Source organism: Hypanus sabinus, chromosome 20 (assembly GCF_030144855.1).
Source record: "Hypanus sabinus isolate sHypSab1 chromosome 20, sHypSab1.hap1, whole genome shotgun sequence".
In the NCBI taxonomy this organism is placed as follows: Eukaryota; Metazoa; Chordata; class Chondrichthyes; order Myliobatiformes; family Dasyatidae; genus Hypanus; species Hypanus sabinus.
Window position 1 is genome coordinate 45289136 of NC_082725.1, and position 9984 is coordinate 45299119.

At 42.3% G+C, this 9984-nt stretch overlaps 1 protein-coding gene across 2 annotated transcripts in view; it reads right to left on the reverse strand.

Annotated features, from left to right (window-relative positions):
- The window catches only part of osbpl10b (oxysterol binding protein-like 10b), a 158325-nt gene extending 148560 nt beyond the window's left edge, over window positions 1–9765 (reverse strand). Inside the window, exon 1 of one of the 2 annotated variants that reach the window (XM_059945415.1) lies at window positions 9022–9765. In XM_059945415.1, the coding sequence (XP_059801398.1) occupies window positions 9022–9281 (260 nt within the window). In that variant the 5' untranslated portion in view covers window positions 9282–9765. The remainder of the gene's footprint in view (window positions 1–9021) is intronic. The other variant, XM_059945416.1, reaches the window with a different exon arrangement.
- Window positions 9766–9984: the final 219 nt, after the last annotated feature.

Below are 9984 nucleotides of genomic sequence, written 5' to 3' on the forward strand. Positions count from 1 at the left end.
CTGTTGGTGCTCTACCTGGCAATCCGGCATTTCAGGTACTTCCTAGAAGGTCGGCCCTTCACCGCGTTCACGGACCACAAACCGCTTACCTTTGCGTTTACGAAAGCATCCGACCCCTGGTCGTCCCGCCAGCAACGCCACCTGTCCTACATCTCTGAATACACGACGGATGTCCGGCACGTCTCGGGTAAGGACAATGTCGTGGCGGATGCGCTCTCTCGCTCTACCGTTCATGCCCTTTCCCAAGGGGTAGACTTTGAGGCACTGGCAGAGGCACAGCAGGCAGATGAGGAGATTCCGAGTTACAGAACCGCAGTCTCCGGTTTGCAGCTCCAGGACCTCCCCGTAGGCCCGGGTGAGAGGACCCTACTCTGTGACGTCGCCACCGGCCAGCCCCGTCCCGTCGTCCCGACAGCCTGGTGGCGCCGTGTTTTCGACTCCATTCATAACTTGGCGCATCCCTCCATCCGGACGACTGTCCGGATGGTTTCCAGCAGGTTCGTTTGGCACGGACTCCGTAAACAGGTCAGTGAATGGGCCAAAACGTGCATGCACTGCCAGACGGCCAAGGTGCAGCGGCACACCAAAGCCCCACCGCAGCAGTTCCATCCCGCCCACCATTCACAAGATGGCCAGAGGCGGTCCCGCTCACCGACACCACCTCTGAATCTTGCGCCCGAGCACTGATCGCCACCTGGATATCTCGCTTTGGTGTACCGGCCCACATTACCTCCGACAGAGGCGCCCAGTTCACCTCCAGCCTGTGGTCAGCTATGGCCAGCCTTTTGGGGACTCAGCTGCACCACACAACTGCCTACCACCCACAGTCGAACGGGCTAGTGGAGCGTTTCCACTGTCACCTGAAGTCGGCCCTCATGGCCCGCCTGCGAGGAGCCAACTGGGCTGACGAGCTACCCTGGGTCCTACTCGGCATCCGCACAGCACCCAAAGACGACCTGCACACCTCATCGGCCGAGTTGGTATACGGCCTACCAGCCCCACGGGGGCAAGAGGAAGATCCTGCAGCAGTCCTGGGCAGACTACGCGAGAAGCTCGGTAACCTGGCCCCCATACCCACTTCACAGTACGGGCGGAACCCGACCTGCGTACCCAAAGACCTGCAGAACTGTAAGTTTGTGTTTGTACGAAGGGGCGGGCATCGGCCACCGCTGCAGCGGCCATACGAGGGGCCGTTCATGGTGCTCCGGAACAACGGGTCCACGTTCGTGCTGGATGTTGGGGGGAAAGAGGAGGTTTTCACGGTGGACCGACTCAAACCGGCCCATGTGGACCTGGCGCAACCGGTCGAGTTTCCGGCACCTCGGCGCAGAGGCCGACCTCCCAAGCAGGTTCCGGCCCAGACTGTGGACATTGGGGGGTGTATCGCCGGTTCTGGGGGGGGGGTTATGTGGCGACCCATTTCCTGGCACATCCGAACCGGCTCACAATTAGCCAGCTTTCCGGCTAAGGGAGATAGCCTACAAGGGTTTGCGAGCACAGAGATTTGGAGCCTCTGCGCCACGGGGGGCAGATTAAGGGAGGCTTAAATGTGAGGCTGAGGATTTTCGAATAAAGTTTTTCTTTCGACTGCAGTTACCGACTCCATGTCGTAATTTTAGCGCTGCATGAAGCACACTGCTATAGTGTCATCAATTAAAGTAAAATAAAATCAGCCAGAATGAACTTTATATTCCCCATATACATTTTCTTTAGGACTCCAGAGATTCTCAAGCATAGATTATCTAGGTATCAAATTAGCATGAGTTATTTTTGCATACAAGTAATGATAATGCAAAACAATTGCACAAAGTTCACACTTTGGCTTCAAATTTATCATTCTAGTGGGGTGTGAACTATATCATGGAAGTATAAACAATTATCAACTTGACTACAAAAACTGCATAAAACATACTCAAGGCCAAGTAATAGTCAGTTGTTTTTAATCTTTACTCCAAAAGGCATCCATAGGAAACTATTCAAATGTTAAGCAACAGCTATACAAAGGAAGACAATCCTTAATCTACAACCAAATAAGCTTGTTATTTTTATTATTTGTTATTACTATTTTTATTTTAACTGATCAGAAAGCTCTCCACAACCAAATGATGTACCAAAACTCAGAACTATAGTCATTGCTGTTAGTGATAGAGGAATTGCATAAGCATACCGAAGAAAACATTTGTCACATTGGCTAAGAGGCCACTGTTGCCACAACAGGCAAATGTAAGAACACCATGGGATCCTTTAACTTAACTAAGAGCAGACATGTCATTCACAGTTCATCAGAAAGGTAGCAGTCTCTCGGTATTTATGAAGGGATCTTATACTCAGGTACTAAAAGAGGGCTTGAACACATCTCATACTAATCAAGACTAGTATGCTAGCACTAGTACCTAAATACATATTCCAAAACATGAAGAAATTTTGTGTACATTTTATCAAGTATATTGGAAGGTAGCTTAGAAACTAAGGCCTTTTCTCCAAGAAACAACCAATGAAAATCTTCTACACCGGTGGACATTAATTTTTTAGTTCTTCTATATCAATTTAAAGAATTAACAGGTATCAATGCCACTTAACTAATGATGACCACCTACAGCTAATCAGGAATTCATATGTCCAATTCCTAAATTTCTAAATCCATTAATCAATTATTGGAAATGTATTTGTATTTTAGTAATGTTAGCAACACCAAGTTGATTGACAAACCTGTAAAATGCATATCAAATGCCTAAAAATAGATTTTTCTAGCATCTATATTCTTGGTGACTGAATAATCACTGGTTTTTCTATGTTGCACAAGTGTAGCTTCCTTAATAAAATTGGTTCATGTCTAAACTGCCAATAGCAGGGAATTTCCAATGGACATCAACAAAATGCAATGAAGGAACATAAAAAATTCACTCAGAGGGGTTGCACAAACAACTCAACTCTTCAAAAATGTTATCTTTTTCATTTCAGCACAGATAATAAAAAATTAAAATGTTGGTTTCATTAAATATTTTATGCAAGTGATTTCAATATTCTCGAACAGCTGTCAAACCTTTGTCAATTTTATGTGTTGTTTCCAATTGAAACCATTTTGAAAATACTTGAAAATATGCTATGCTCAGTGGTGTGAAGAAAGACTTAAGAAAACAAAACAGCAAATCCCCCTTCACCAATCTGATTTAATCCCAACTGCCTGTATATGGCCTACATCCCTCCAGCCCCTGCTTTGTTCAAGTTACTATCTTTTCTGCTTCCATCATCTCCTCTGGCAATGAATAACAGCACCACCATTTCCTGTACAAAAATAATCTATAGCCTCTGGTGATTGACAATTGCACCATAGACAGAAAGACTCTGTATCCTATCTATACCACTCTGAATTTTACATGTTCCATCAAGTTATCCCTCAGCCTCTAATGCTCCAGAAAAAAACAGCCAAATTTGTTCAACCTCTTCTTACAGCTATTCAGGCATCTTCCCAGCAGACCTCTTCTGCATCATCTTCAAAGTTATGGATAGCATTAAAATTTAGTTGGATCAAAATATTAGGCAACAATCTTTTCCACAATTAAAACAAAATTTACAGGCATTCTCAGTCTGAAGGTGAAGTGAACTGAATTCTCAGCTTGTATTCTTACATCTTTTCTAAACTAAAACTAGAAAACAGGAACAATACAAGATCTGCAAATAGGACGGGTAATGTTTGACAGAGTAGATAACCGGGAAGTAATGGAGCTGATGCATCTCTGCTGCTCTTCTCAAGATTTCAAGGCTCTCAGTGCTATCCCAGATGCTACATCTTCATTTTGATCATTCATAAATTTTAGGTATAATTTTTATTAACTAGTACTGTATACTAATACATACTAGTACTTCAAAATGAAAGAAAGAGCCAATCTTGACTTGATGCATCTGTTAACTGTTATCAACATTCCCAAGCTCAAATAAAAATTTAAGATAAACTTCTTAAAGAGTGCCAAACCTTTAGCATTTGGTGCCTAATAAAAGAAATATGTGTAGGGTGACATGCTAGTGTAAAAGCTAGTATAACCTTTACAGCGACTGAGGTTCAATTTTTGCTAATGTCTGTAATGAGTCTGTATGTTCTCCCCATGACTGCAGGAGTTTCCTCTGGGTGCCCCACATCCCAAAGACATAAGGTTAATAAGTTGTGGATATGCTATGTTGGTGCTGGAAGCATGGTGACACATGTGGGCTGATCCCAGCAGATCCTCAGACTGTGTTGGTCATTGATACATACAATGCATTTCACTGTATGTTTCAATGTGCATATGACAAATATACAGCTTATCTTTAGAGATTACAGATGTCTGACGTTGAAGCATAAAGGAAAGCAGAAAAACACATTGTGAAAATTGAACTGGCAGAATAAATAGCAATACTTGTATCCAGTAGTATGCTTCAACTACATAGTGAATGCCACTATCATCTTCATTCAGCAAAATGGATCCTGGTTACTGCTGAAATTAATAAATAATGCAGCAGGCCTAATGTTACCAAGATAGAAGTGTGAAAATCAAAGTCAATTAAATAATAAAAACAATTAGATCAGTAAATATAACAACTTTCACCCCTCTCTTATTTAGTCTTGATTCTAGATTAAATAAACAAATTATTTACCCCTACCCTATCCCCATTACTACAAAAGATAAAAAAGGAATAATTTTCTTTAATAAAACATGCTAACCTGCGAGAACATAACTAATACCTTCAATAAGCAAAACCATGAAATCATCAGGTACTTTCTCTTCTGATGTTTTCATCCATGGCAAGCTTATTTCATTCAATTTCTAATTTTGGGAAAGCAAGCTAACAATTTCCTATTTCCTTAATCAGCCTTGGTTATTTACCTTGAATCTCCTTTCAGAAATTCAGCATTGACTTTGTTTACCACTCCCATAGTTCTATCTAATAGAAGTTGTTGAAAGCAGTTGCTATCAAATAAATGTTTTTCAAGGTCATCTTGTTCTAAAACTAATGTTTAAATATGAATAATTCTTAGTAATCCCAATGCACCAAGTTCTACATTTAAAAATAGTCCAAACAAATGCTGTTACAAATACATGCTCACTTGAGCTTAATAGGAATAGTTAGAACTGAAGCAGGCAAAGTCAAATTCAGACGAGAAAATGGAGAAATCAGTTACACATCAATATTTTAATAAAGTTTTGCTAAAGAATATTGAATAGTACAAAGCAATCACATTACGCATTCTTAGTGATAACACTACATAGAATATCACAGCAGCAGCCATTACTGTGATGCATATGAATCAGCAAATGCCTGCACGTTAATCGGTGCTCAGAAAGCTCACGCAGTTTTCCAGGACACAAAACCCAATTGCAGTATTACTTATTCTGATATTATTTGACTCTACTGGTGTCAAGGAAAACCAAGCTTAAAATCTATTTTTTTAAGTTGGATGAAAAGGATGTCAATATGACAACAGCTGACTGTTGTTGATGCTTAAATTTCAGTTACAAATACTAAATTCCCTTTATTCTTAACCAGTATTTCAAACTCTGAATACCATGTTAAATTAACTTCGTGTCATTGAATATGCACACAGAATATAAAAACCAGGTTTGTACACCAAAATTATAATATTAACCTCAAAATTTCTGAAGGTTCCTGTATAGTAAAAGAAATTAATAGTAAATATAAATAAATGGAAAGGTTAATGAACCTGAAAATTATATATAAAACTTCTGATGATCTACACACCAGAGTCTGAAAACTGTGACTATGCTTACCACCTTCCAAAATTCAGTTGACTCTGGAATTGAGATCCTGCAGGCTGGAAGCTAGCAAGTGTGACCATACCATTTCAAAAAAAAGAACAGAGGGAAAAAATGTAAACTGCCATCAAGCAAGTACATGATTAATTGTTGGAAAATGCTGGAGCCTATACTGAAGGATGTGATATCAAAAACACTTGGGGGGGGGGGAACTGACTGCAAAATAGAAAAAAGGGTAACAAATGGATTTATTGTATCTGGATTTTCAAAAGGCAATTGATGAGATCCCACATGATTTGGTGTACAAGGTGACATGGGAATAATATACAAGACAGCCCGGTGCATCTTTAGTTGTGAACTTCCCACTATTCAGGACATTCAAGAGATAAGTGCATTAAAAGGGCCCCAAAGGATCATTGGGGACCCAAGTCACCCAACCACAATCTATTCCAGCTACTACCATATGGAAAACAGTAACACAGCATAAAAGCCAGGACCAACAGGCTCCAGGACAGCTTCTTTCACCAGGCCATCAGACTGATTAACTCACGCTGATTTGAGTGTATTTCTATGTTACATTGACTGTTATATTCATTATAAATTACTGTGATTACACATTGCACACTTAGATGGAGGCGTAACATGAAGATTTTTACTCCTCGTGTGTGAAGAATGTAAGAAATAAAGTCAATTCAATTCGAGTGGATTGAGTGCTGATTAACAAATGGAACATAGGAGAGAAAAAGTGTACTTCTCAAACTGGCAAGCTATATTGAAAAGAGAAATGCAGGGATCAGCACTTGGGCCTAACTATTTAGATTTAGATGAAGATACTAAATGTGGTATTTGTCAATGACATGAAAGTAAGTAGAAATGTGAGTAATGACAAGTTTGCAAAGAGACTTCAAAGATTAGCTTCTAAGTGAAAAGCAACACTTGTAGAAAAAGGTAGAGAAATAGAAGTCATTCATTTTGGCAAAAAGACCAAAATATTGAGTGTTTTGCTAGAATGGGAAGCATAAACATTGAAAAGGACCTTCATGTCCTTCTAGTAAAAGCTAAAGGCAAGTGCGGTATGCAGCAAGATAAGGTAAATAATAAGCTGTCCCTTACTATCAGAGGACATGTACATGATTAATACCTATATACATACATAAGATCTAGACATGGACATGAACAAGCTCATAATAAGCCCATATATACAGTACTTGCTAGAGGATATAAAGCAAAGATTTGCCAGACTGGTTCATTGGATTATCAAACAAGGAAAGAACAAGTTAAACCTCTTGTTAACAGTTAAGAATGAGACTAACTATATTGAAACAAAAAAATCTTTTGAGGGCTCGACAGCGATTACACCCAGGTACAAAGTTTCTCCTTGCTGAGGAGTCTAAAACTATGTATCATGGTCTTTCTTCACTCAAGTCAAATTCTTTTACTTAAGGAAAAATTGTTTATTCAAAGGTTGATAATTCTTTAGAAAATCTTTACTCAAAAGGGTGGTAGAGTCTCAGACAGTAGCTGCACTTAAATCAATAGATTTTTCTGATACTAGTAGGGGAAAAAAATCACTAAATAGAGAAGCAGGCTTAAAGGACTGAATGGCTCACCCTTGCTCCTTTATCTTAAGTTACTGTGTTAAGTTTGAAGGTACACAAAGTACGAAAATAAAATACATGAACTTTGTGCTTTTGACTCATTAGTACATTTGCTGATGTCACAAAGATTGGCGGAGCTGTAGTGAGCATGGTTGCCTAAGGGGATAGACACAGTTCAGCTGGAAAGTTGGGTGGAGAAGTGGCAGATGGAATTTAATCCAGATAAGTGTGCGGTATTGCATTTTGAGTCATCTATTACTGGCAAGACATATTAGCAAGAACACTAGAAGCAGAGGGACCTTAGGATGCAAGTTCACAGCTCTCTGAAATTGGCAATATAAATGGATTCTGAAGGTGCTGTTTAAACCTGTTTATCTTCATAGGCAGGGTTACTGAGTATAAGAGTTGAGACACCAAGTTGCAACTAGCTGTATTGGTTTGGCCTCACATGGATTATTGTGTGCACTTCTAGTCACCACACTACCAAAAGAAAATGGTAGCACTAGAGAGTGTAGAAGAGATTCACCAGGACACTGACTAGAATGGAGGTCTTTACTAGGAGGGATTGAATTATTCTCACCCGAGTGCAGGGGACCTTACAGAGATTTATAGAATAATGAGGAATGTAGATAGTTTTTTCCAGGAGCAGGGGAGCCTAAAACTACAGGATTATTCCTTTAAGGAAAAGGGAGGATATTCAAAGGAGATCCTAGGGAAAGGTCTTTCCACACAGAGGCATCAAATGTATGGAAGAAGTTGCTATAACAGATAGAAAGATACAATCGCATCATTTAAAAAGCATTCGGACAAGTATGTAGATATGAAAGGAATAGTGGAATGGAGGCCACATGCAGAAACACTGGATTTGGGTAGATGGACAACTCATTTTGCATAAAAAGAGTCAGGTCGTAGAACCTGCTTTGTGCTGTACAACTGAAATTACAAATAAACTACTGAGTATAATCCATCGTAACCGAGGAACTCAGCAGGCCAGGCACCATCTAATAGAAACCCTTCAACAGGACTGGGAAAAAAAGATAAGGAATCAGAGTAAGAAAGTAAGGGGTGGGAAGAAAGGCCAAGGTCATAGGTGAAACGGTGGGGTGGGGGTGAAGTTTGCACTTCCAGCATCTGCAAATTTTCTCTTGCCGATAATGCATTATTTGGCTTTGCTCAGATTGTCACTTTAGTACAATAACAAATGTAATATTTTACTGTTACTTTCCCACACCACTTCTGTGTTTTTATGTCAACCGCGCAGTGCAAGCTATGAAAGATAAGCTCCCAACATCAAGACATTGTGTTGTGATAGTACACTCTGCTACTTAAGCAATCCTATATGAAGCACAAAATCAATTAATACGATCCTATGAATGTGGATTCATTTAGTTTCTGTTTCACCAAGACATGACTGTAATAGTAAATAAAAGTTTTTTTTTAATTATCGATACCGGGAAACCTGAAATATAAACAAAAAGGCCAGATCAAGACAACAAATGTGAAAAATGCATCCTTATAAACAGTAGCGTCAAACTACTGAAATACAGTACGATGCCGTGGCTATACCTAAGAAAGCCTGATAATGCTGAATTCACTCTGGCTGAAATCACACATAATGTCGGCAACATGCCTCCCAAACAAGGTAGACGCACAGCTACTCCCCAGTCTCCTACCTGTTCTGCCAGCCCTGAATCAAATTGGTATATTTGCTCAGCAAACCCTCCACAACCTTGCCAGCTTCTGGGTGAGGTTGCCGCTGCTCTTCGCGGACGATCCGCACCGATTCCGCGGGTGGCGTTGAGCTGGGGCTGCTGCAGTTGTTCTTCGCCGCCGCCGAGCCCCTTTCGCTCGGGGAGGCCGAGCTCCTTCTGGAACCACCACCGCCGCCGCCGCCGCCGCCAGCCCCCAGGGCCGCCTTCTCTGTACTAAACATCTACCGAGATAGGCGCCACGTCTCTCCGCTTCGGTAAAACACGACGTGGCGAGAATCTGACAATGTCACCGAAGGCGAGCGGGAGCCGCGGGGCAGCGCGCGCCCCCGCCCGCGCACGCGGTTGGCTGGCCGAACGCGGCCGGTAACGGACTCTCCGTGCCAGGTACTCGCGGGGGGGGGATCCGTTGAACTCTCCTGACTTCGTTACGGATGCCCCCTTTGCCTCGCCTCCGCCCTGCCACCTGGTCCCGGTCGCTGGCTCCGTTGTCTTGCCAGGACACCCGACACGCCTCTCGTTCCGTCACATAGGCCCAGGGGAGGGAGGGCCTCTTTGCTCGTGACAACCCCCTGTCGCAGGTTTGTGAATGACCGTGTTTCACGGCAGGCAGTCGCAGCTTGTCATTGCCCTTCTGCCCCCCCCCCCCCCGGTCCTCTCCACTCTGCCCTCCCTGTCTCTCCGCTGCCCCTCATGCGCCGATTGCGTAAGAGAGCGTGCGTGAGCAGGATCAGGCGGTTGCCACTGAAACTGGCGAGATGGGAGTCTGAGCTGCAAGTTCAGCCACCGCAGCGGGCTTGCAACCCCTCTCGGGCTGAGAATCGCTATCATTCTAAATACACGTTTTAAAATAGCCACGTGGGAGCGGGTCTTGGGAGAAGATTATTCTTCTAACCAACTGCTGGCGGAACTCAGCGGGATCTGTAT